The sequence below is a fragment of the Echeneis naucrates genome, chromosome 17 (assembly GCF_900963305.1).
Source record: "Echeneis naucrates chromosome 17, fEcheNa1.1, whole genome shotgun sequence".
Taxonomy (NCBI): domain Eukaryota; kingdom Metazoa; phylum Chordata; class Actinopteri; order Carangiformes; family Echeneidae; genus Echeneis; species Echeneis naucrates.
This window is the reverse complement of record NC_042527.1, coordinates 7,636,757-7,664,377: the sequence shown is the minus strand read 5'-3', so window position 1 is coordinate 7,664,377 and position 27,621 is coordinate 7,636,757. Positions and strand designations below refer to the sequence as shown.

Here is a 27,621-nt window from a genome sequence, read left to right as displayed (position 1 = left end):
TGATCCACAACACGTTTGCCAAAGTAAAATATACAACACGGCACTTTCCACGGGCTCCAAAACTGCCTGACAGCAATCTGCACAAGGTCTTCTCAGTGGTTTTAAAGATAATTGTTCTATCTGAGGAAAAAGTTTCCTCCTCAAGTCACTCATTCATGTGTGTCTGCTCTGATAATGTGTGAAAAAACAAGCAGCAAGTGAAGCCCCTGGTACCTGTAAAAAACACCCAAAAAACTACCTCTTTGCAATAATAGATAATAACTTAGCATTCAAATCGATGCATATATGAGTCAGATAAGACAAAGAAAACTGGGACGTTGAAGTCCACACAACAAAATGCCACCAAAGGAACAGATAATTTGGAACTTATTTGTAATTGTCTCATGATGAAATTTCCACTTTGGCATGCACATAATGTGTCCCGCAGTGTCAGTTACATCTCTCCTCTGACAGGCAGAGAGAGAGACGGTGTGAAGACTCAGATGCTTTGTACAGATTTTTAACACCTATATATCTCCCATTCCACGTGGAAGACAGTATTTAAGAGGAAGCAGATGAAAAGTGTTTTTTTTTTTTTCTTATTTCCAAAAAAAAAAAAAAAAAAAAAAAAAAAAGGGGGGGGGGGGGGATACAAAAAACTATAAACAAAACAAAAAAAGAACATAGTTGGTCGGGTTAAAAAAGGAGTGGATTTAACGTCTGCAAGATGTCCTAAGAGCAAGTTTTAAGCAGATGTTTGCTTAATCTTGGCACTGTTGTATCATCTAGACACTGAATCCTTTCATCTGTGTGAACGCTCCCATCCTCAGTCTGTGGGTGAGGAGAGGGAATCCCAACCAGCGGAAAACACATGCAGACATGCAAACACAACCTGAGAGGGGGGGCAATAGGAAGTTTGGCCATATGTCAATTGTCACAAATGCACAAGTGTCAAGTAATGAACACACACACTGCAATGGGAAGTTCTCTTTAAACGGACATTAAACCTCCGGTTGGAAAGAAACCTCCAAAAAAAATGGTCCTTGTCCTCTGTAGCCGGGGCTTTTTATTTTACATCAGACTCTCTGCGTCAGAGTTTCTAGGTAGTTTATATCATCTGTTCTGTATCCTCCAGCTTTCAGTAGCTCACACTCTGATGGGGAGAGTTTGGCTCATCTGTTGCCGGATGATTTCCTGACTGCTGTCCGGACTCTTTCGGTTGTGTCCCGGCAGCGTTCCTCCCAGCCGCAGCAGGTCCCTGCCAACGCAAAGCCGCACAGGTCAGCAGCAGGTTGAAACACACACACACAAAAGCATGTATATATATATATATTATTTCATTAGCACTGCCCTTAGTGGCCTCACTGAAGGTGGAAGAAGGTGCGATCGACCTTAGGCTCATTCCTCTATAGTATACAACCTGGGACCGAAGACCTCATGGCCAATGAGGTCAATATGACCAATTCTAAAGAGAATATACTCAAAGCTTCAGCTGCTGTGAACAGCAATCAAAAGACAAATCTTTTCATTACTTTTCCAGTTTTAATAAAAGTTCAGCTTATTTATCAGCTATCTTGGAGAAAGCGCTGCAGCCTCACTGTGTCCTTTGTTCCTCCGCCAGTGTCCTTGTTTTTAAGGCCCTTGTGGCTGAAGCTACTTTACAGACAGTGTTGCATCTCATATCCTCCCCCTCCCTCTGTTATCTGGCCCAACATCATTGAACAGCCAATGGCAGGTGAACAACAGCGTGCATTTGCCTGCCTCATATGCACACGCAAACAGAGGCGATGCTCCCTAAATCATGCACTGACAACATGATCCTTTCTCGCTCCTTCTCTTCCTCCTCCCTCTCTGTCTATCTTGCTTGCTGTTGCATACAGATGAGGCTCTGAATTAATCATTGGCATGTCATCTGCACACAGCGACACGTAAAATAACATGCATAAACACACACACAGACACACATACACACACGCAAACATCACACGCATATATGCCTCTCCTATTCGCCCATCACTGCATCGGGCGCGCCCTCCCCTGATGCATTAAAAAGCTCATTAGCAACCTAATTAAACACATTCCTCTCTTTTAGCTTCTCTTCAATCTCCCTTATTACTCACACTTCATCACTTCCTGCTTTTCCACATCAGCAGCTCTGGCGGTTGTCTATCCTATCACCTATATTCCAGCATCCAGCCAAGTATAGGAGAATTAAACTAAGGTCAGCCATTACATTTCCACACACAATTAGCTTCACTGAGTCCAAATCCTGGCAAAGAAATTGCCCTTGGGGCTTGGTGTTAGAATGCAACTGTGAGCCAAGGAGCTGGCACAAGACCTGGAAACTGTATGTATGAATTCTGCCTTTTGTACCTGAAACAGGAAACTATCTCAGAGTGAAAGCCACAGAGCTGAGGGTGTCGTGCGTTTGATTCATTATAGATCACCACAGAGCTGTAGATCCAGCATCTAAACTGTCACTAATCATACTGTCGACTGGGTGCCAGGCTATTAAAATTTAGAGCCAACCCATCCGTAAAAATGGCTGAAATGTTTGGAGTTGAGAGAAACTTGTCAAGTCATGGATAGTGACGCATAATTAAGCCAACTTCCACACTTCCAAGGATAGAGTCAGTGAAAACGAGACAGAAAAACCCGTCGACTCACAGAAGGATCCTCCCAACTCAAGCAGAAGTATAAGACAAACCAGGCCCAACAAGCATGGGCCGCGTTGTGCCTCTCTTTAGGCCAGCCATAATTTTTTACTGTGACATCTTATTCCAACAACCCAGAGGCATAACACTGCTCGTGTCTGCACTCGGGGGAGTCTTCATCCTCAGCGTCACAGCTGTCATATACGGTGCAGGGGATAATTTCACACAAGGTGAAGGAGAAAGATTGCATCATCCCATTTTTTTTGGTTGCACTATTATTCTGTTACTGTCGAAAAACCTCAAAAGCTTTGGGTGCCTTTTTGTAAAGACCAACAGCGTTGTGAATATATTTTCAACAAAGGTCGGCTACAGGGGCCTGCCAAGTCAGCCGACAGAGCAGCGAGTGAAAAAGCACGGCCAAGATTGCAGACATAATGATTAGGGATCCTGCAAATTTTATTCCAAATATTATAACATTTGCACCATGAGCTCCTACCTTCACTCTGACTTTACTTTTTCTGGCTGCTGTTGTGAATTGTGTGTCATGATTCCTGAGATGTCGGAGGTTGCATTCATTTGCAGGTGAGCGCTCATTTGTTAAAGCCTTCTACATACAACCTATAAAACCCACCAAGATCTTTTGCTGCAGCTAAACAGAGATGAAAAAATGTGGTAAATCTCAACACAAACTGGCCAAGGTGCCAACAAATACACGCTTTGCTAAAAAATAAGTAGGATAAAACACAATTTCAGGTGCAAACACTTTCCATTTACCTTTCCCCTGGGTTATATTGTTTGAGAGTCTAAAGACAAATCTAAGTGACAAATAACATTAAATGAATCTTTCTTTATGTAAGTGAGGGAATAAGGTGTCAGTTTGCTTAAAACGAGGTGCCTGTCGATTGGTTGAGCAGCATCTCAAACCCCCTCCACCCACACCTTTTTGATGTGGCCATCAATCAATTTCGGCAACTTTTGTGAAACTGACAATTCAATAAGCTCGCCCACTTCATGTGGTGATTGGCAGAGTTGAAAAAGGAAGCAGGGTTTGAGCTGACAGCTTGCTTCTACAGCATTACAATACATGTCTTGAATTATGTGGCGTTATCAAGACTACAAAAATGATCCCACTTTGGTCTGGCTGTGGCTGCTCCGCGGCCTACAGGTCCTCCTGGCCAAACGATGCGGTGTTTGCGTCAGGCGGACTGACACCTTCTTAACGTGTCGTGCATACGGGCTCACCCTGAGTTGGCGCTGGTCACCACCTTGAGGCTGGCGGCGTTGCGGAGCAGCTTGTCCAGGGTGCTGACGATGCGTGAAAACTTGGGCCTCAGGTTCCTTTCCTTCATCCAACACTCCAGCATCAGCTGATGGAGCACCATGGGACAGTCCATGGGGGGAGGCAGCCGGTAGTCCTGCTCCACTGCCGTCATGACCTGAGATACAGGAAGTCACTCTTAACAAGGCGGGAAACTGTGGTTTTTCGCATGTTGCAGGTGGAAATGACAATAAGCAATCTTCTATCACTTGAGCTAAATGTGGACATAACATATTTATCCTCTGAGGTCAGGACAAAGTCTTGGTGGTCAGTGCAAGAGAATGTTTATCATATTGATGATTTTAATTTTGGACGACAGCATGTTATTTGCTAAGTGACTCCCAACACAAAGTACAGCAGAGGCTGAGATAAATGAGATTCAAGATTCAAATTATTATAGTTGTTCTTCTGTGTAAGACTGAAATTACGACACAAATTTTCACTTTGACACACGGATTTAATGAATTTCATGTGTTGATTCTTCAAAGTGCTGAGTATTATTGCTCACCCTGTTTGGCCTTAGTCTGCGTGGTGGACGGATGATCCAACAGTTACTGCATTATGTCCTACATTAGAACTGTTTCTTGACTCATGCTGTCACATATTTCTATCATCCTTTCAGTGTTTTTACAAAACTATATAAACAATATTCTCGAGTTTTATCGGAGTTGTCAGTTCAAAACTGACGTGATTGATAGGAGAGACAATAAGTGGGGGATGGAAACACTCAGTCATTGATTCGGTTTTGCCCAGCAACTGCATTTCCTCCATAAGCTCTGTATCGGTTTTAACTCCCCACAACAATAAAAAATTGCCATTTGGAAACAATAAAGCATTTCTACTACACTCACTCTTCTCCTGCTGCTTGTCCTTTGATTTTCATGTCGAGCTTGTAGCCCGTGACTACCTCTGTTTATATCTCGTATTTGTTGACTCTGTTGCTTATTGAGCGATGACTGTGGCACAAAGGCTGTTGGGAACAATAGACAGCTTCTACTTTGATGCTTTCATTACTGCATGTGGGTTTTGTTATGAAAGTTATACATACATTACTGCCGTTTTTCATTTTGGTTCTGTCTTTGCTTTATTGCTATCAGTGTTACAACCCTCTTTTTGAAGCACAAGACAGAGTAGATATTCCTCTGAGAATACAGTGGAGGTGTACACACTGCTTCAGTACTTTGTTCAGGGAGGAGGAACCAAGAGATTTCTTTTTCTTTCCTGCGAGCTCACTGCTGTAGTTATGAAGTCTGTGTGGTGCAGATAGCCTACAGGTAATAACGCACGTAAAAAAAAAAGAAAAAAAGCCTTTCCTGGGTATGCCTTTGTGTCTGAGTGAGGAGGGAGGCGTTGCAGTATGGATTTGTAGACGGTGGGCAGGATAGGGCTGTAAATAAGGTGGTAAAAACTAGAATAGAGGCACACAGCTGCGCCAGTATCTGCAATGGAGAGATAAAGACAGCAGAACAGGGCCAGGTCCAATATGTCACACTGGAAATCAAAGCCGCAGCAGCTCACTGAATCTCACAGCCGGGCCTAAACTTAGAGTTAGACTTTGGTGTGTGCATTTCCTCGAAAGGCACATTTACAACATGACACTGTCAATCTAACTCACATCCTGGTTGCTCATGTCCCAGTATGGTCTCTCTCCATAGGAGACCACCTCCCACATCACGATGCCGTAACTCCACACATCACTGGCAGAGGTGAACTTCCTGAAGGCAATAGCCTCCGGTGCTGTCCACCGGATGGGAATCTTCCCTCCCTGCTCAAACACACAGCGGGATGGTATCAATACCCTGGGAGACACTACAGTCTTATAACAACAATGGGAGATGGCATAAACACACACATGCAGAAGCGAATGCAAATTTCACAGGCGGTGTTGCATATTGATGCAAATATTGGCACACATGAGCAGTCACACATGTATCCATATGCACAAGTGAAACCAGTGAGAGGGATCAAATTAACAAACTCAATTAAACATGCACAGAGTGTGAAAACACAGAGGAGCAGAGCACACACACACAAACACGTAAATGCACACATATTACTAACCAGGGAGCTTGTGTAAGTGGGGTCAGCTGAAGTGTCATCCAGAAAACGAGAAAGGCCAAAATCAGAGACCTTGCAGACCAAGTTGCTGTTGACCAGGATATTGCGGGCAGCGAGGTCTCTGTGAACATAGTTCATGTCTGACAGGTACTTCATCCCCGCAGCAATGCCACGCAGCATCCCGACCAGCTGTGTCATCGTGAAGCGTCCGTCATTCAGCTGCAGGACCCCAGCCAGAGCAAGAGGGAGGAAGAGAGCAGGAGGGAGGGCGGTTCATGAGCAAGGAGAGTGAGAGAGGAGAAAAGGATGTGTTGAAATAGAAACAGATGATGTTGAAGAGCGACGGAGATAAAGAGAGGAGGTAAAGAAGGAGCCAATCAGTCACTGAGGCAACATAAACATGACATCTGTCATAAAGCTTTATTGCTGCTCCTGCCAGCCACTGACAGCTGACCTTTTCCCACATGCTGTCCAATTAGTTGATTAATTAGACCCTTTACTATCACACTACACTCATTATGGCTTGATGTTGAAGACATACAAGAACAAAAATGGGAGAAGCTTCAGAGCAGCAGAGTTTTTAACAAACTGCAGTTTTGTTTTGTTTTCTTACTCTCCAACTGACTAACAAATTAGTTGAAGGCACAGGCCGTAGATGGATATTAGCATAGATTATTTTAAAAAGAGCTTTTGTTGCATTTTTTGCCTTTTAACATTAAAGCAAATCCAGTCCTTCAACTCAATAAGAACAATATGTAGCTTTGAGCTCATTTCCCCTATTTCAAAGTCCACAAGTTTGAATGAAGTTTTTTTTTGTTTTTTTTGTTTTTTTTTTTTGTTTAGGTTTTTGTTTTTCTTTTTTTGCCATTTCATGTTAACAATATCAAAGCATGAAAGAAATTTGAGATCAAGGCTTTCGGGGTATCAGGATTCTTCACATTTATGAGGTGTGCCAACCTGTGAAGGCTCTTGAAGCCTGTGTGTGCGAGTTGTGCTCAAAAATGATCCATAATGTGGTAAAATGGCTGAAAGCTTTTCTCTCACTACTTGAATAGAACATTATATCAGTAAAATTTACTGGGGAAAACACTTTTTGACATAATCAATCCCTTCTTTGACTTTACAATGAGAAAGTAAAGAACACAAGATGTGACAGGACAAAAACATAAACACTCTGCTTTGTAGGCTTCACACTCCAATGAAATCTGACAGCCAAACAAGCCAATGGATGGATATATAAACAGACCTGATTCACAGCAGGCTGTGTTTTGTAGTTCTGCAGTATTTCCACACATGCGTGTGCGTTTGTATGTAACTGTGTCAGTGTCACCAGGAAACTGCTGTACACATTCCCATGTGCACAACACACTGGGACAGCTTGTGCTCGTGTGAGTGAGTTAACTCTGAGCATCTTCATTAAAGCAGAACTCAGAGTTCTTCTGAGTCATATGCAGGAGAGCGGGGGTGAGTGCAGCACAGGCCAGGGTGTTTTTTGTTTTTGTCTTATCTGTGGGACAACTGAGTGAGAGGAGTGAGTGAGAAGGAGAGAAGAAGATCAGGCTGGACAAGCACTGTTAGCTTCATTGTTCAAGATCACAGGGTGATGTTTCCTCCAGAAAATTCATTGGAAACTAAAAGGAAATGGTTTATCATTGGTCACTATTTAAGAAAATACTATCATACATTTGCTGGTTTCAGTTTGTCAGATGTGAGGATTTACTGCTTCTGTTGGACCTTCGTGATAATAAACTGTTTGAATGAAACAAGCTGTTAGAAGACGCCACCTAGGACTTTCGTGACATGGAAAATACAATAAATTGATTATTTGAGAAAATACCAGCAGATTAAGTGAAAACAATAAAAAGTTAAGACTTTTTATTTTCTTCGTCTGTGCAATAGTACAAAAGCCAAACCCAATGAGTTTCCAGAAACAGAGAGAATCAGTAAATCCACACATTTCAGGAGCAGTGGGAGACACTCATTAAATGACTTAAACGATCACTGAATCATTTATCAAAGTTGACAAACCTCGACATGTCATTAGTGCAAGCTGAAATGTGTCTGAAACAGTGAGTACTGAAAATAGAGGAGCACCAGTATGAACATGTAATTGAGTTTGTCGCCTGACTTACTCGTTCTTCATCATAGTTTTACTAACTTCAGTCAGAATCTTGTTGATACGAAAAGTTCTGGTAAAGCTGTAGCATTCAGCATTTGACTTTTGAGTTATTTATACTACAGCGTTTTACAGTTTATATTCCAAATTAAAGCTTGAATAAACACAATCGTATATATTTTAAGAAAAGCAAGGTTGAAGTTATAAATATTTTCATGGTCTGTTTGATTCTAAAGTTTTATAAAGTATTTGTAGGTAATGGATTCATAGAGACGGCAGCTATAAAATTTAAATTTCATGGATTTCACCAAAGACGGTCAAGCCATATCTTAGCGTTGACCCAGTTTTTTCAGCTCTTCTGTCTCAGCGTGACCAAAACATGATGTGATCAGAACTAAAGCCAACAAGACGTTAAAAAAAGCTAGCCGGTCAATGACAAGACTCACCAATATCATTGATAACTACTGCCTGAAATTTCTCATTATCCTTTCGGCAAATCAGAATTTCACCTCATGATAAATTGCATTTAAAGCAGCAGCATAGCATTCTCAGCAGCATTAATTAACCTCATTCAGCCTAACAGCTACAGAAAGTCGACTTTGTCACAGTGCAGCCATGCAAGAGAATGCATTTCATTGGATGTAAATGACATGTAAAGTCTGCACGCAGCTGGAAATGTACTGTATGACACCTCATTTCTCATCCTGCCTTTGTTGAGCTTTTTGTGTAGGTGGTGGTAGTCTGAACCAAAAACCCTGATCAGTAATGTATTCTGTACTTGCACAAAAACTCTCTAATACATTGAAGCAAAGCTATCCGAGATCTGCTGTGTGACAGTTTTCCATGAGTAGTTTGTGCGTTGGAAAGCTAGTCAGCATCAGTCAGTCACGTCAAGCAGAGACACTATGCTTGTCTCCAGGCATTATATTGCACATTTAATCTCTATCACTCAGCAAGTGAGCGCCTGAGGGTGTTTTATAGAGTAAAACATTCCGATAACCTCGAGGTGTGTTGAATGACTGTCTGTGTGTGTCTGTGTGTGTGTGTGTGTGTGTGTGGTGGGGGGGTTTCAGCTTTGATACAAATAGAAAGTAATCTTCTCTGTCAGAGGTGTTGTGACTCACACCTCCTGCCAAGCTTACCCTGAGGAAAGAATCAAGTGCGCCGTTCTCCATGAATTCAGTGATGATCAGGACCGGGCAGCTTCGCGTCAAAACGCCTTCCAGCCGGATCACATTGGGGTGGTCGAACTGGCCCATGATAGAAGCCTCGCCTAGGAAGTCCCGCCTCTGGCGCTCAGTGTAGCCTGCCTTCAGGGTTTTAATTGCCACCACCATCTCCCTGCGACCGGGCTGCTTGAGACGCCCACGACACACTTCACCAAATTCACCTTGAGTGAGAGAATGAGGTGTGGGGTGAGGGGAGGAGGGGGTGAGGGTGATGGGGGAGAGGGATTGAGTGAGCCAAGGAAAGAAGAGGAGGGGTGGAGGGAAAGAGGAAAAGTGCGGGGAGTTACTGGCTGGACTTGGGAGTGAAGGAGCTGATCTGAAAGAGTCTAGGGTCAGCATCAACTGTGGGAGAGGATTAGAGAAGAGAAGAGGAGAAGACGGGAGGTCAGAGGTCAGAGATGTTAGGGAGAGAGGGAGTGACTGGTATCGATCGAGTGTGCAACCTGGGTGCAGGGAAGGGAGATTGAGGACAGGCGAGGAACTTGAGGGGTTTGCGTTTGAGGCCTGAGTACGAATGTTTTCAAGGGAGAGAAAGAGAAGGAAGGAAAGAAAAGACAAGGAGGGAGGAAGGTTGAACGAGCAGGAGCAGACTGTCACTTGAGGTGAAGTTAGGATACTACAAAAAAAAAAAAAAAAAGAATTAGAGGGGGAAGAACCTCAGAAAAGGTTTTCACTTGAATCCCTCCCACCCACAGCTCGCATGCACTCTGTGTCCTAACCCCTCTCTCCCGAAGAGGACTCTCTTGCAGAGCAGTCCTCTGGGCTTGATGGCACACTCCTGTTCAAATAAATCATTTATGAATCTGAACCGTTCTCCATCCTCTTGGACAGAAACAACAATGCTGTTTACCTGCACCAATGACTTCTTCTATTTTCACGCAGGAGATGTCTATCTCCTTGGCAAACTCGTGGACAGCATCATTGGGATCCTCGTATGTGAAAGGGTCAATGTACACTTTGACTCCTGGAGAAACTGACAGGGAGAAAGATGGTTTGCATAAGGCAGGGTGATGCGACTGAAAAAAGTGAGTTTGTTTTTTTTTTCATGAAGTAAAAATGTTATGTCCAGTGCTTTAGCCCGTGCCTGAATGCATGCCAAACAAATGGCATTCCCATTAGTCTATTAGTCTTTTTCCACCACTGATATTTATCACAATATAGATGAGATAGAAATTATACAGCAATACTTTGAATAAATTTGATGATACTTTGAAATGATCATATTTACAATCACAATAGTATTTGAAATTCTGATATGGTAATACTGAATTCCATAGAGGGAAAGAGAACAGGACTTTTTACTTTTAAATGCTGGATTTATAACAACCTAGCATCTGCTTTCAACATGCGTACAGTCTGGACTTCTTCAGAGAACACAATGAAATGGTCTTCTGCCTCAATCAGGTGACTGGATAATTGATTGAATCAGTTAGTTAACTATGCAGACATGACCAAAGTCCACAGAAGAGACACTTACTGTATTGCTGCAGTTTCTCAGTGTACTCCAGCTCCGAGCTGCTGCGCTGCTTCCTGTAAACAAGCAGCACATAAATAAAGTCACATTCACATAATCAGTCCTGACTTTTTCCAGGTACAGCAAGACGAATTTCTATCTCGGCTATCAGATAAAACTGCCATGGGAGAAACTCACAGTGCAGCTCTGTTTTTTCTCCTCCTTTTTGAAGCTAAAGAGTAAGTATACACACTTTCAAAGCATGTTAAAATTTTAATGAGCCTCTTTGTTAAGAGCTTAACTAACAAACGAAACATGTAGTTCAGGCTGTCAGTAATAAAAATCAAACACTTACTTAAGGCAGACAACAGCGATAACCACCAAGGCAACAATGACCACCAGACCTGCAGAGGCCGAGCCGATGATGAGAGGCAGCTGGTCCTGCACAGACTTCTGAGGGTCACCTGGACCAAATAACACACGCACAGACGCAAATGAGTAGATAACGGCAGAAGCACTACTTCAGAGATTAAAGGGTAACCTGTTCTGCATGTGTAATGGCTACCAATTAAAGTGGCCATAAAAACTATTAAGTCGGAGCCCTCATTAAGAAAATTGGAACTGCAGCTCATCAGGAACAGACTGTAAAGCAGAGGAGAGCTGGTCCGTACTGTGTAGGCTGGTGCTGAAGTCCATGGGGTTGCTGTAGCGTCCGTATCCAGCCACAGTGCGAGCCCTGACCTGTACCACATAAGGCGTGGCAGCCCTCAGACCCTCCACCTTAGCTGAGCTGTGCTGTGCTGTCACAGTATGTGACATCGCCTGGCCCTGAAGTACAAAAACATGGCTGTTGAAGCAGCAGTAACAGATCTCAAGTGTTTCCCAATCATTTTCAGATGGGTCGTGGGCAAAGAAGACATCTTTTGTTTCTCAGCATAAAAAAATTTAATGAATAAATAAATAAATTTGGATATTGCTGACAATGACTACTTATTTAAAATGTTAGAAGCGTCTTTTGAAATGAACAAATAACACAAGATTTCACCTACAAATTTAAAGTTTTGCATGAAAATTCTGTTTTATTAACATCAAAAGTTCTAAAATGTTTATATTAGATCAGCAGGGCTTTTCTAGAAGATTTGGTATTTGAAGATCAGTGGCACATTATATCACCAATTACTGTGTCAAAGCAGTCCCTCCTCATATTCCAATCAACAACATTTCAAGATTCAACCCACACACATATTACATTTCAATATTACATTTTTGAGCATCCATAAAAATGCGGGAAAAGGGCAACAACTAAAAAGTCACAGTTTACCCTCTCGTGGTATTTAATCTCATAGTCGAGGATGACCCCATTTGGTTTCTCGGGGGGCAGCCACGACAGGCTGAGAGTGTCCGAGGTGGAACGCATCAGATGGACAGTCGGCACTGCTGAAGGTGCTGTGGGTGGACACCGGAGAGGAAAGAGTTTCATTAAACTGGCACTGGACACTTACTACATCTACAAATTGGCTGATCATCAGTTGCCAAGATTTCCTCTTTTGAAGTCTCAAACCATCATAGTTAGATCATTATTATTCCAAAAACATCAATCAGACAGTTTAAGAAAGAACACCTTCACTGTTCTGCAGTTTATTGATTAGTGAGGCCTGAAAGTGACTCAAGTGACACTCATTGTCATGGGTCCATAAACTGCAGAAAGGTGGATTAAGTGCAGGTTAACTGGGAGAGTAATTGCAGACTGTGAAAGGAGCTGAGCAGTTTGGTTGATGATGATGATGCTGAAAAATTCTCAGTGGAGATGTTGAAAGGTGACATTGTCAATGATGTAACTCAGACTCCTGACTGACAGTGGAGACGTGCATTTTATGCGCCTTTCGTGTAGCGTTTTTCCATCTGTCACTCTCACTGAGCTTGTTCAACATTGTTTAGTGTTGATGCTGTGGATACGAAGAGCTCATTAAGACGCTCACCGACATTGACTAGCCAGCCTGTTTCATCGTGATGTTAAATGGTATTGATTAGAGTGGCTTTATGAATTAACTTGGTTTCAGGACACAGTCACCATTATCGACAGATCTGCTTCTACTAACCAGCTTGGTTGGTGGTGATGTTGACTGTGGAGTAGTTGGGCGAGGTGGGATTTTTCCCAGAAACCCCATTGACAGCCTGAACTTCGAAGCTGTAGCGTGTGTGAGCCTGCAGGTTCCTCACCACCACGCTCCTCTGCCTCAGCCCCAGCCTACGAGGCGCGATGTCCACATTGTCGTCGCAGCGTGTGCAGGGACTCCGGTCTCTCAGGCATTTCTTACAGACAACGTTATAGACCAGGTCACTCCTCCCACCTGTGTCCTCGGGCTCCTCCCACTCCAAGGACAGTGAGGTCTCATTCACGCTGGATATAACATTGCGCGGTGCTGAGGGGATGGCTGCAGATACACATGTAGGTGTTTAACAAGGTGGGCAGTCAGAATAGAAAAAAATACATAACATGAGGCGTTAAATATGCTTCACATGAAGTATTTGCATTATCCTCCCACAATGGTGAGAATTTTTTTGCAAGAATACAAAAAAAGGTAATATAAGACAACATAGAATGTAATCTCACTCTCTTTATGAAATCCTTTTGCAGAAATAAATGTGTTAGATTGCTATGCATGCCCCAAACAAATCCTGAGCATTGAGCTAAGGTCACGGATACGTGTAAGAACACAACAACAGGGAAAATCCTTCTCAGTGCAAATAAATAAATCAACAAATTTAGAAAAGGAAGGATTAGTAAAGCTTGTCACATACAGGCACAACATCTCTGTTCATCACTAAGTAATGTTGCATACACAGTGTTGTGCAGCTTTACAGTTGTAGCACATGTCCATTTCTATGCATAACCTTTCTTGGCGCCTGTGGAACTTGGCTAATCCACTCATGATAGAAATTCATGTTCCAGTATCAGTGTAACCCAAGGCCAACTCGTTTCAGTAAGCAGTGCTGCATTTTGAGTGAAGAGTATTTGAAACCTGGATAAAGTATGATAACCACAGAGGGAAGCAACAAAGATTGGTTCAGTGAATGTGCTTTTCATCCTATTACAGCCAGGGAAGAGAGGGGCTCTCCCTCAAAGCTTCCATCCAGAGAAAATCTAACCTGTTTCAAAGAGGAGAAGGGGAGGGGATGGGGCTCTCAGGCCGTCAGCTGTAACTGGCTGTCCACAGCTCTTCAGCCAGCTCACCCTGAGCTACATTTCCCTCGCCCAGTCCTTTCTAATTAGGCAGACACAGTTCAGAGTGGGGGCTCTTCTAATTGGACACCCATCTTAAACACACACTGAGTCCAAGCTGCCGTCCATTGAAAGGTCGAGCCTTTCTCCTGCAACACACCAACACAAAGCACAGGCTGCCTGGCACAAGCTCTGACAGACTGCAGGGACGGAACTGTCAGGCCTGTGTTTTTGTGTGCGTGTGTGTGTTGGTGTGTCTCTGCCTGCCTGTTTGGGTGCACTGGTCAATGTCAAGGTTCACAGTGTTCCTGTGACGAGGATCTGGCGAAGGCAGTTGTGGGCCATGTGTGTCACTTAACGTGGCGAAAGGCCCCTGGGGGGGTGATTTTACACGGCCAAGGCAGCACATGTCCCTCTCCATCAGCATGACTGGACTCCTCTCAGAGCTCTGTGCATGCACAATGAGCCTGGACTCTGGACTCAGCACCAGGACAGACTGGTTCCCACAAAATGCACAGTGTTCATGTGAAATACTGGCATGCAGCTGCAGGTTTTTCATAAAAAAAAAAAACAAAAACCCATAAGCCTTAGCATTCCAGCTGGTGAGCTTCCCACATGTGCACTAGAACCAAAGGGATACTACAAATATAAGATGAGATAAGATATTGCCTCAAACAACAAAATACACTGTATTAGTATTAGTTTGATGTTTAAATTAATTGTAAGGTTAATTTGTTGCATCATCAACTGAATACCTTTATAAATGGCATGATGGCAGAATATTGGGTCATTAAGGACTATCGTGTTTATTTGATGACAGTTCGTTCATTCATTCATTCATCTTCAACCGCTTTTCCGTTTCCGGGTTGCGGGGATTCCTGGAGCCAATCCCAGCTCACACTGGGTGAGGGCGGGGTCACCCTGGACAGGCCGCCAGTCCATCACAGGGCCAACACACAGACAAAGACAGAGACCAACAACCACTCACACTCACACTCAGACCTACGGACAATTTAGAGTCACCAATCAACCCACGCAGGCACGGGAAGAACATGCAAACTCCGCACAGAAAGGCTCCAGGCCGGGAGCTGAAACTGTGACCTTCTTATTGTGGGGCAACAGCGTTAACCACCGTGCCACCATGCTGATGACAGTTCAATTTGTATTATAAGCAAATGTGTACACCAATGATTTTTTTTTTTATTTTCAGACTAAATGATGAATTAATTAATAAATGATTGACGCAGCCTGGCACCAACCACAGTTCGTTTCCTTGAGTCCTTCACTGACTTTTTTTTTTTTCTAAACTGGCGCAGTGAAGGGTGACTTACTGGTGCAGGCAGAGTCAGGAGGGTCACTGTCAGAGCGGTAGAAGCTGTTCTGGCAGGGACAAATATTGGCTCCTTGTGCACTGGTGCGACTGTTAGATGGACAGGGGGAACAGGATCCCTCCCCAAATTTGGATTTGAAGGTCCCAGGGATGCAAGCTGAATGGGCAAGACAAAAAATTCAAGGGACAATTAGAACAAAAAAAAAAAAAACAAAAACAACAAAAAACAACAAAAAACAAAAAAAAGACACTTTGCTCATCACTTATCTAAAAGACAAGCAATCACATGTGTCACAAAACAAAAACAGTGCAGTGCAGTAACTGCAAATCTCAATATTTATGGAGAAAATGCAGATATGTATGAGAGTGATGGTAGACACATAAACATGAGGTCTTATCTATACATTTGCATTTGCTCTCTCTCATTCCGACTCCCTTTACCAGGTGACATTAATCTCGCCAAAGAGCCAGTCAAGATGACAACAAAGTTTCTTGTTGGAGAAAGAGAGAAGGAGGATAGCGATGAAGATAGACTAGTGACAGGAGATTGCTGTTGTCAGACAAACAGGGATGGAGAATGCTTTTGAGAAAAAGGGATGCACCAAAAAGCCATCAATCAATGTCTTTTCAGTCCTCAGCTCTCCAAACTACACGGCTGAATACAAAGTCCTCCACATGCATGCAGAACAGCTCCATAATAAGCTCATAATTCAATGCAAATGAAGACACATCAGAGTAGACGTAAATTAGCTGTGAAGAGTTATTAGAAAAATATACAAAGACGATGTGTCCAAGCCTTTAATTTGAATTCCAAAGTGTCACGCTGAGGGTTGGCTGATATCGAGTCTTAAGGATAAACCAGCATAAACCCAGACTAAAGGAGGATTCAGATAAAGGGGATTAGCAGCAAAAGGTCTGGATATATCGGCCTCCGGAGCCCCATGTTTTACTGTTTCCCACATTCCTGACTGGTGGTGTAAAAGTGGGGTCTCTGGCAAACATCTGTCCTGTCAGCGTGGGGGCTCATAAAAGCCAGACAGTGGGAGAGAGAGAGTGTGATTAACTAGTTAGGCTAAGTGGTCTTTCGGTTTGAACTCAAGTTCTACCCTAATTCCATACAATGGCACTGTTAGGAAAATCAGCGCAGCTAATGGCCCCACACTGTAGCTCTAAATCCAAGCAATAAAAAGTCAAAGGAGATGAGATGAAAATGTCCTTTTTTTCCCCACTCATAATTCACCAAGACCTTTAGGCTCTGTACAATCTGATCTGATTTATATTTCTTCTATTACACAGTGCATCATTATTTTCTTTTATTTGTTTGTTTTCCTCGCTTCTTTTCAAGAGGGTGCTGAATCACCCTACTGTCTTGCTTCAATCCATTAACCTCTTTAGAGGGCACAATGATTGTCCTGTTTTTGATACACTAATGTTTTCCTTTCCCCCACTATTGTCTTTCCTCTCCTTCCTTCCTCCTCTTCGCTCTCTCTCTCCATCTCATGCAGTGTTTGGCTGCGAGCGAGTGAGCAAGCGACAAGACTGAGGTAAGAAATGAAATGTCTGAGTGATTAATGCTAGCGTGGCAGTGTTGGCTCACGTTGGTCTGAATGGTGTTAATGAGCGTGGACGCCTGTAGATTAACTAACGGGAGGCCGCAGAGGAAATTACACTTCCTTGTCGCAACCGCTGGCTGAGGCCCTCGAGAGTTTTTTTATCAGGCGTTGGCTGCAAGCTTTTAACCTTGAGCCGCCAAATGGCAACGAATGAGCTCTCCAGTGCATGTTAGACACTATTTCTCACGGCCAGGTGAGAGGAGGCTGCGGTTGTCTGTCTTTGACTTCCTGTAACCCCCCTCCTCCTTCTTAATTCTTCTCCTTTGGCTTCTGTTTCTGTCCTATCTTTGGCAATTCACACCTCTTAACTCACACTATCTCTCTTAATATCTCTCTTCTTGGACATCCAACGCCTTTCCCTTCTATTATGTGCATTTTCCTCACACAAATCTATTGGCTCTCTCTATTTTGCACCTCCCCACTATCTTTCTCTTCCCCCAGTCCTGCTCTCACAATATTTGTATGCTGCTCCTCTCTGCAACACCTCATTAATTCATACTCTCCTCCACCCTCCTTCACCCTCTTTCAGGAGCCACACAATAAATGCAGAGAAGAGGGCACAGACTGAGGTGACTTGCACTGAGCATATAAAAAAGCTTTGGTTAAATAAAAGTCCAAATGTCTGTTAAATACACATACCCTGGCACTGAGTGGTGTCTGCAGAAGGCTCAAAGCCGGCAACACAGGTGCAGGATCCCACAGGAACCATCCACTCACCGTCCCCATTGCAGTACAGCTTTAGAGGGACGGAAACCTCCATGGCATTGGTCACACAGGTCCCTGGAGCGATCACCAAGGAAGTGGCTTCTGCCCCAGTTGCAGTCTCAGGGAAGACAGCAAAATTAGCAATGGTGGTGGAGCATTTCTTGAAGAAAACCCTAACTGAGATGAGAGACATGCAGGCACCCAGGTCCTGGAACGCCAGGTAGAAGCCTGCCTTGGAGAGAGGGCCAAAGCTGCGCACTTTGGTATTGATCCTGCCTGCCTCCAACAGAGAGAAGCTCTCATCTGGGGCAATTGTATCCACCTTGGTGTAGGGGTTCTCCCTCCACAGAGGGCTGGTGTCTGTAGCAGTGTCCCCCTCTGACTCATAGTAAAAAAGATTAAAAGTCTCTTTGCAGGAGCCAGGGATGTTGGGAATGCTGGCACAGTCACGGACAGAGAACTTGAGCTCCACGTAGACACGCAGCACACCCTTTCGGGGGATAAAGTCCGTCCTCAGCCAGTTGTTCTGGTTGGGCTGTCGGACATTACACACCTGGTAGGTTCTGATTGGGCTCATGGAGTCATCGTAGCCACTAACCTCCTCCCACTGTGGAAACAACAGAGACATACTATGACAAAGGAAGAGACAGTGGACATAGACCCCTGAGATTAAACGATTAGGTTTAAGAAGGAGAAAACATTGATTTTTTTTCAAAGTGAATGATTTAATCCTTTTTCATGAGGCAACAAAAATTCTGCTTCTCATCCAAAAGCTTCTGGGCAGAACCTCACGCATCCAAGTGCATTGGTAATTATTAGTGAGTGATGTTAAACACACTGTGTCCTAATGCAAACCGTTCAGGGACAGACAACATTCAAAACAGAGCACTTGACATCTGATACAAACCGAAGATCAGAATGCAACACATGCACACAGAAGCACATTCCCACAGTGTCTTGTGTACTTGTGCCCTGGGAGGAATAATTTGCAACTGAAATGCCTCTAATTGCATGAATCATTCAGAAAAATTCCAATCATTACAGACTATTAATAGAAAAAAATTTCCATTAACACACATTGCATTCATTATGCCTCTTGATTCCAGTCATATGTCCGCAGTTTGTTTAGGATGTCACCAAAGTCTTCCTACAGTAGCTGTGAAACAAACCTCAGACACCTAAAGGAAGCACCATTGCTCACATCTACAGCGTAGCAGCTGCAGTGCAATCAAATAGATTTACTTCTCTAACATATTAATTTGTGCTGAGAGATTGAGATGGAAACATCTCCCATATATCTATAATGCAAGCGGCCGTCTATATGCAGTGCTAGCACAATAGCACCGCAGCGGCACTCCTTTACTGCTGAACATATATGTAGCTATATATTTGTTCTCCCATACCGACACATGTTGCATGTGAACAGATACCCATGTTTGGTGTGGCTGATATAATTTCACATGACAAAAATGGCTATTTAAAGACGGACATGTCGTGTAAATGATGTGAGTGAGTCAACATTAACAGCCAGACCCATTGCTTTATCTGTTGGTAACGCTGCTCTCTGAATATGGTAACTAACGTTACAGACTATGATAAATGGCTTCATTGGTCAATAAATTTAGTCCATTAGGAAATAACCTTGCAAAAAGTCAATCTTGATTTTTTTTCTCCTAATTCCCCCTTGGACTGAATGCTTCGTTTCCATAACAAATGAGCTTCCCAGAAATTGATTATTTCAACTGGAAGAAAATAATGTATAACTCATCTCACGTCTCCAAGCTCCCGTGCAATTTATTCCCAAACGATGAGCCCAAGAGTCAGCATTAGATGTCGTAAATCACCAGCAACACGTTGATGCACTACCTGACAAATATGATAATTGCTGGCCCCCAAACGTATGGGCTTGTCAGGCTTGAGGAGAGGGGCTGCCTCGCCAGTCGTGACATATGACTTCATGGATGCTCGGACATTCAGAGCCGGCCCATGTAAGGAAAAGGAAGGAGCCAGGACTGCCAACCATCGTTTCCATGGAAACCCACCATTTCCATTGACTGACTTTGCACTCACATAGCGAAGACAAATTACACTGGCCGAGAGTGGGGGAGGTCTGTCAGGCTGTTAGCCCTGGGGTCAAATTCATGTTGTTTTATTTTCTCACCATTCCTATAGGGGGTATCAACTGAAAACCTTAATTTCTGCCTGTAATACGCTCTTGGGCCCATATTATAAAAGTAGCAGACACATGCTTTCAATTATCACACTTTCTATCCTGGAGAGACAAGTAAGATAGAGCTTACCTTATAGTCCAGACATACTGTGGGTATTTGCTCATTGTGTCAGCAGCATTTGTTCATTTAAAGTCGTATATGTACAGATCCTATGCAGTTTTTCAAAGCTCTTTTTACATCTTTTAAATACTAAAAATCTTTTCAGACAATGTCACACAGTGTGGTTCTCATTTGTTTTTTAGTATCCAAGAAAGCAAACATACACTGCAAAAACAAAGATATAAAACAGTGGGAGGTGTGCTGTTCAAGGCAGACCGGGCTCTATTAACAAGCAAATGGAACAAATGCTGTTCAAGAAAAAAACAAAAAACAATACACAAAACAAGCTAAACACATGCACACAAACTAACTCACCCCACTCTCTGGGAAAGTGGTCCAAGCAAGCTCTGTGGTTGCCCACCGACTGTCCATAAGGGTTTCTGGAAGTTAAGAGTAGGAGGAGGGTTGACAAAATTGAATTAAGTGGTGTTAGAAAGAAAAAAACAAATCAAAGCACAGCACAGAAAACCACACACACATTTTATCTGCTTAATAAAATATGCAGGTAAAACTTCCTCTCTAAAACTTTCTCTCTTTCAGAGCCTCCACCCACTTGCACTCAGTTTTTGAAAGCACTGACAATCACGGCATATTTGTGATGCCGCCTAATTAAGGCTTTCTGCGTGCATGTGTGTGTACGCTTCTTTCAATATTAATTTGTGCTAGTAAGAACAAAGAATCATCCAAAATGCCTGCAGTGGGAAATATTCCATTAGTGAGCACCAATTCAGAGGTCACATACGCGCTAGGAAATGTAAAGCTACACAGTTCAGTGTAGCTTTTGTCCATGAACATGCAGACGGGGGAAAAGTGACGCCTTTTCACTGAAGACTGTCAAGTGTGAGTTACCAGGTGATTGGAGCAGTGTTTCCTTCACCTGGCTGTTTTATGACTTTGCAGGGAGGTGAGAGCGGGGCAGACAACCAGAAGAGTGGCTGAGAATAAACAGCAGGATCAATGAGCATTGTTATGTCAGACTGTCAATCAGCTGTCACCTGATGTCTGGATCCACGGAGCTCACCTCACCTAAAGAAGTGACTCCTCTCTGAGTTTTCTAGGTGTCATCGCCTCTTTGTTATTGGCACATAATGAGTGAAACAATTACACTTTCATCATGGAGACTCAATGACACAGCGCCTGCTGGGCACCATTTGCTCGCATGTCGTTGTTAACGGCACTGAGGGACGGTGTGGGAAGGTAAACAAATAGCACGGCCTTTGTAGAACAGCAACACTCTTTCCAAGACTTGGCTTTGTTCTGGTTCCACAATACTGATGGCTGGCGTCTTGCTTTAAAGACCAAAAACATTGCAGATACAGAAAAGTGTGTCCTTGGCTTTAGTATGTCAATAATAAAAGTTGTTTGATTGACTGAGTAGATCCCTGGTCCATCTGTAACTGCTGAGCTGCAGTTACGTGCAGTGTTTACAGTCTGTGCTCTGTGTTCATTAGAGAAACCACAATGGCTTTTCTTCTTTTCAGAGGATGAGAGCGATCCGTATTCAGCAGGACAGATTATATCTGTGGTTTTCTACTGTGTGCCATGAGCAGCCAGAGTTTAACCAAAGACAATAAAAAAGGCACCAATCGTATTAGAACTAAATGCTCTTTGCGATGCCTCATGCCATTATATTCACACTTCATTTAAAGATAAGATCAAAAGCAAATAACACCTCCTAGTTTTTACTTTCTGTGCAGATTAGCTTGGCTATACATGTAAATGAGAGCTGCAATAGCATTTGATGTGATAGCTGAAAACTACTAATGAGATGTTCCCCTTTAAAATAATGACAAGTTTGGCTGATCATGGACCATCACGTTCTGAAGCTGACCAGAATTAAACTAAGAGGATCTATCAACAATTAATGGATCGTAGATGTGCTGGGATTCTTTTTTTACCCGATCCGTGTGACGTCTTCCAGATGTTTTCGGCCTTCATGCTATGCTAAGTTAGCTGTAGCTTCAGCAGCAGACCCACCTGGAAACAGGTCCTGACCAATAAAGAGTCTGAAAATCTGAAAAAAAATGTCCTTTTTGCATTTTAGTTTTTGTACAAATTAAATATAGGTATCACCTATCTGTAGCTAACTTGCTCCTGCTCCTTGCAGCTCCACATTTAGATGGTAGACAACAAAATGAAAATTTTTCTGCAATGTTGACCAATTCTTTCCTAATGAATGCAAACTTATACTATTATTCATGGTGATTTAGTGCCTCAATTTATGCAAGTTGTTTGTAAATTCCTGTATTACGAAAGAATCAAATCCCTCTGAAGCAATGCAAATTTGTTAATGACGTAAAGATGATCAACAACCATGTTGGACTGCTCGGCCTTACAGGAGTTCACATGTGACTAACAGTTTCATATTACTGTTTCTGCAGCTACTGTGATGTTTTGAAGCTGATCAAACATAACTTCATACCAGCTAATGGTGGTGTATTAGTGTCAGGGTTGTATTTAAATTAAAAATGATAAATGACCATCCATTAAACATTAACTCAACACATGAACTCATACTCTCCGTCATTTCTTAATGGGGAGCAACAGGAATCATTAATTATTTAATCATGTGATTTTGTGGCCTTAAACAGACACAGTGCAGATAACAGGGTTTTTAAGAAGAGGGAAAAGTGCACTGGTGGGCTGGAATTAATAGATGAGTAGTGCTGCATAAAGGCATTTAATTTGAAAGGGAAAAGTAAGTGGCTGCCTCCATCTTTGTTAACAATGGAAATTACAGTGACAAATACATTGTATTTAAGAAGTAATCTTTATGCTCAAAGCAACTGTGCATTAAGTGGCAGAGCTTTGCATACAAATTCAAGGTAGACCCACTCCACATTTGTGTGCAGTTAATAACCTGAGTCGCAAGGCCCAAATATAGGTGAACGAGGTTGTTTTACTGATTAGCCAGAGAGGAGGAACTAATCTGTGAAATCAGCGTTGCTAAACTCTGCCCTCGGTGGCATACAGATGACTGAACAGTCCTGGACTACTTGCTGCTGCTGATCCATGGATCCAGCCCATCCCCTGGGTGTCGGATCTGGTTCGCCGCCCCGTCACCCCCTCCTCCCTTTGCCCAGAGGCAACAGAGACAGAGAATCACTCAGCCTCAGCTAACAACAGGTTTGAGCTGATGCTCCTTCATACAGGCTTCACCTCACACAAAGCACATGTTGGGGCAGCAGGGTGACAGCCTGCATCTGTAAAACCTGGGTTTGGGATTTCACCATACTGAGGTGCTCTTGAGCAAAATAATGGTGCTATAGCATCATAAAACCTGACCTTTGACTTCCACATAGAGTCAGAGTATTTTTTTTTTTTTTATAAAGAAACAGTTTTTACAGCAGAAGTGACTATGTGTATCTCCAAGCTAAACATTTGAGTGCTGGCTCATATTGCATCCAAAACTCTAAAATTTTAGTATGAAAAAAATGTTTTGGTTCGACTACGTCTCCCTCCATCAAAGTGCGATATTGTCAACTCACTAAATCCCAAAAATCGGTTAAGACTGAAAGAGATCCCATTTGTTTCACAGCTCTCTTGCTTTCCTGTTAAATTTACAATGCCTCTGAGATTGCCTTGCTTCTATAACTCAAATCCAGAAATCTCCCCCCACTCTCATAAAACTACAGCAGCGGTGGAGTCATTCTGCCCCTGGGGTAACAAAACAATGCTGCAGTGGGAACTTTAGAGCATCACCACCCGTGGCATTTAATGGGGTTTTTTTTTTGGGGGGGGGTATTTTTGATCAAGCCAAAATGCCACATAACTCATTCACAGTGCACTATGGGAGCGCACACATGCTAATGTTTTATTCACTTTGTGAGAGCATGAGCATCATGAAAGGAAGGCCTTGCCTTGTACTACACTGACACTCACTACCAACAAGCAAACATATGAAATATTAACAGCCAAGCATAATCAACAGTGATCCCAGCACGATCAGATGTGCGGCTATAAATACGTTTAAAGAAAGAGCCTCTGGGCTTTCTCTTGGAAAAAATGTGACTTCTGAGCTGGTACAAACCAAGTTCATTTGTATTTCAGCGCTTATTTCTCTCTACAGAAACAGTCGAGCGTGATGTTCAAATAGATGACTGATGGCCGTTTTGAACAAATCAAGGTACCCTAACTGAATCTCTTTTCGGGGCTGCTTGCATCTGTTTGTACAGGCCAACAAATTGTCATCCTCGCTGATATTTTGATGTACAGAAAGCTGGAAAATGTGAATGAAGCTCTGTTTTAATGTGAAAGTCACCTGATACTCCATTTTTTTTCCGACGACCACACACAAACACCGTGTATATCACTGGTCATTCATCTGTTTTATGAGCTTTTAAAATAAGAGTACAGTAAAGGCTGACTGTAAATGGGATTAATACAGCATAAAAATGTCACAATTGCTGAGGCTTTTACTGCAGTGTGTTGCTGAGATAAGTCATCACTGGAGCTTTTGTAAATAGGCACACACTTCAAGTTGCAGTCCAGCTTTCATCATCCATGCACAAACACTTGCCAGTCAGAAAAAAATAAATTCAGATTCAAGCCATGTGGTGAAATCCAGTGAGCAAGCAACAAAATAATGACACGCAACTTGCTGAAAAAAGCCCCCTCTCTCTCCTCATTTAAACCCGTCCGATCATCTGCCCTTCATGTTTATCCTCAGAGGACAAACATTAGTTAACCCCTGAGCTTTGAGTAACAGTTAGTGGTACAGTTGGGGAAATGGGACTGATCATCTCCCCGTGAAATCCCACCGGGACTTGGACTGCTGCTGCCACTGCATTGATTTACTTTCTGACATCAGAATTGATGAGGAATCAGGCTGGCCACGGTCCAGGGGAGGCAGATTGGACAACGGAGGGAAGGAGGGAGGCAAGGCAGAGAAATGTAGCTACAGCTTTGGGAGGAATCAGTGGGTGGGGAGCAGTGCTGGGCGACGGTGGGCTTCTCCCTGGAGCAACACTCGCTCCATCACGGAAAGAGCTTTAGGGACTGGTGCATACTTGTTAATCCATTGACCTTTAATTCACACTTGTCATCTAATATATTTCACATGTGTGTCCCTGTGGCACTCCATGGGCTGGGATTGATCCGCTCTGCTCTGTGTTTAAGTGCCCATGTCGCTGAATGGTGCCTCAAGTCAACAGCCCATTTGGATGCTTTGACATGCATCATGTGAGAAGTCAGTGTGGTGACAGGGAAGGAGGGACCCCCTGTCCCCTCGTTCTCTCTCTCTCTCTGGTGCAAATCCAGTTTAGGGTGGGGTGGATGGGGGAGGGAGGGGCCGAGGTGGGGATGAGGGGCAGGTAGGCATCATAGCTCAGCTTGTGGGTGTGACAACAACAGGGACAATAGCAATTGGGACAGTCCGTCAGCCGCAATGGAAACACTGGGATGTCATCAAACACACACACACACACACACACACAGAAAGGGGGGAATTGGATTTGGATTGGATTATTATAAACAGCTTTAATTGGGCTCAACACGAACGGAGTCTTGCTCACAGATTATTTCTCTTGTAGAAACAGCAGGACAGATGCAGGAGCCCGTTTAAACTGACGTGATGCTGACCCCAGCAGGATTACATTGTCAGAAAAAAAATAAACACTCTCTTCCTATACCGGATTTTCTTTCTGTTAACGCTGTTTCATTTCTCTGAGACAAATGCTGTTTTAGTGTCAAATGAATTTATCCGTCCATTGTTCATCCATGAGACAAAAGTACTAATAAAAACACAAAGCCACATACCTTCTACGGCCAGCACCACGGGGACGAGGAGGCTGCACACCCACAGCAAGTAATCCATTGTCATAAAACAGGCTTTTGCAACATGAATAAAGGTGTGTAGACTGGAGCCCTCGGATGGATGGAGACTCAAACACAGAGCCCCGCTGCTGAGCTTTTTCTTCCCCTCCCGATTCGCATGTCTTCAGTCGTGATGGGGCTTTCACTGCCCCTTTCCACCCAAATCCTCCACCAAATCACCGAGCGCGTCTGCTGCCCTGTTTGGCATTCAGTCAGGTCCGCTTGTCCCCGCTGCAGGAGCGCTACACTGCGCCCTTCCTCCCTCCCATTCCCTCTATCCGACTCTACGGCACCGAGCCTCTGTCCAGGGGCGCATCCCGGAGCGGAGGACGGAGGGCCGGCAGGGGACGGCAGCGTAGTCCACTTTGACGAAACTCCGCGGGGCTGTTGCTCCTCCGAGAGGGATGTGCGTCGGAATGGCAACACCGGGACAGACAGAAGGGCTGGAGCTCCGGCAGCGTCAAGCCCGACGTGCTCAGCGGCCAGCTTCCGGTCAAGATCTTCAAAATAGTAACACTTAACGAAGAAGAGCAATAGTGGTGTTGTTTGGAAAACGCAACAACGACAGCAATAATCATAACGGTGATAATTATTGTTATTATTACTATTGCTGCTTATCTTAATAGTATTTAAGATAGTGATTGATTATAGTAATGCCCTTTTGAAATGTATTGTAGTAGCTTACTTTAGTTTCCTGCATGACATCAATAAAGTTTATTTTATTTTGATTTAATAAACTGTTAAGAGATAAAAGTCATTCTTCAGTGTTACACCGTGCGTTTAGAGTGACTGATCGCCATTTTTATGTTTCTAACATCCAGTAGGAACCAAAATCTATTTTAGTTAATATACAAATAACAATACAGGGCACTTTTTTACGGCCAAATTACCTTACTGTGATACTAAAACTATGTTTATTCGTTTGTTTACGAACGGACAGGATGAGTAAGGTGACTAATAAGATGACCTCATCGCTGACAGTGATTTTGTTACCAGTAAACGTCCAATTCTGACTTCACGGACCTGAATAATGAACTATATGTTGATCAGAAAATACACACGCGCACCCGTACACACACACACACACACACACACACACACACACACACACACACACACACACACACAAACACTTCATGCTTTTATTTTGAAGTGAAAAGAACCACACTGCTGGATCGGACCGGGATGTGTGTGTTTGGTTTGATGCAGTAGGCTGGGGAGGGTGAGGGGGACGGCGGGGTAAGAGGAGGAGAAGGCGGGTGGCTGGTTGGTCGGCAGACTGGAGCAGGGTTTGTCCGTCCAGGCAGCAGGTAGCACCGGCCTGGAGTCCGCGCTCACCGCCGCTGAGAGCGGATCAATGGTGGCATTAAATGGACTGCGGTCGCATCAATACGAGCTTTGATAAGCATTCATGGGCAGCGCCTCCCGCGGGTTCCTGGGTGGCCTCTGAGGATCATCCTGCATAATCACAATTTGTAGATTTAAGGTACATTTGGTGGGTTTATCGAAAGGAAATACACAGATTGACTTAGTCTAATGAACTGAGTTATGTCAATGGTAACCATATAAAAGAAAGAAAGAAAACCCCATCTGATCAATTTCACAATACAAGTCTCATTATAGACCATCAATAATGGCACAGAGATACTGCTGGATCATACAATAGGTTTCCTGAGGGGAAGGTTTATGGAAGACGATACAGTTAATACCCATCAAAGTGATGTGGTCATTGCAGGGCAGTGTCCGCTCAGAGCGCCTGCCCTCATTAGTTCATGTCATACTTTGACTTTTTGCAGTCT

The 27,621-nt window shown here is 43.4% G+C and overlaps 1 protein-coding gene across 1 annotated transcript; it reads right to left on the bottom strand.

The window, feature by feature from the left end:
* Positions 1-1,063: 1,063 nt before the first annotated feature.
* On the bottom strand, positions 1,064-25,880 carry ephb3a (eph receptor B3a). The gene is made up of 15 exons (XM_029524074.1): positions 25,766-25,880; positions 20,324-20,388; positions 17,613-18,285; positions 15,362-15,517; positions 12,907-13,242; positions 12,129-12,253; positions 11,479-11,635; positions 11,163-11,271; positions 10,832-10,884; positions 10,205-10,327; positions 9,268-9,515; positions 6,013-6,228; positions 5,567-5,716; positions 3,876-4,069; positions 1,064-1,237 (listed from the first exon to the last, which is right to left on the bottom strand). Exons 1-15 carry the CDS (start codon positions 25,827-25,829, stop codon positions 1,126-1,128), a joined length of 2,781 nt encoding a protein of 926 aa, XP_029379934.1. The 5' UTR covers positions 25,830-25,880; the 3' UTR covers positions 1,064-1,125.
* Between the last annotated feature and the right edge of the window lie 1,741 nt (positions 25,881-27,621).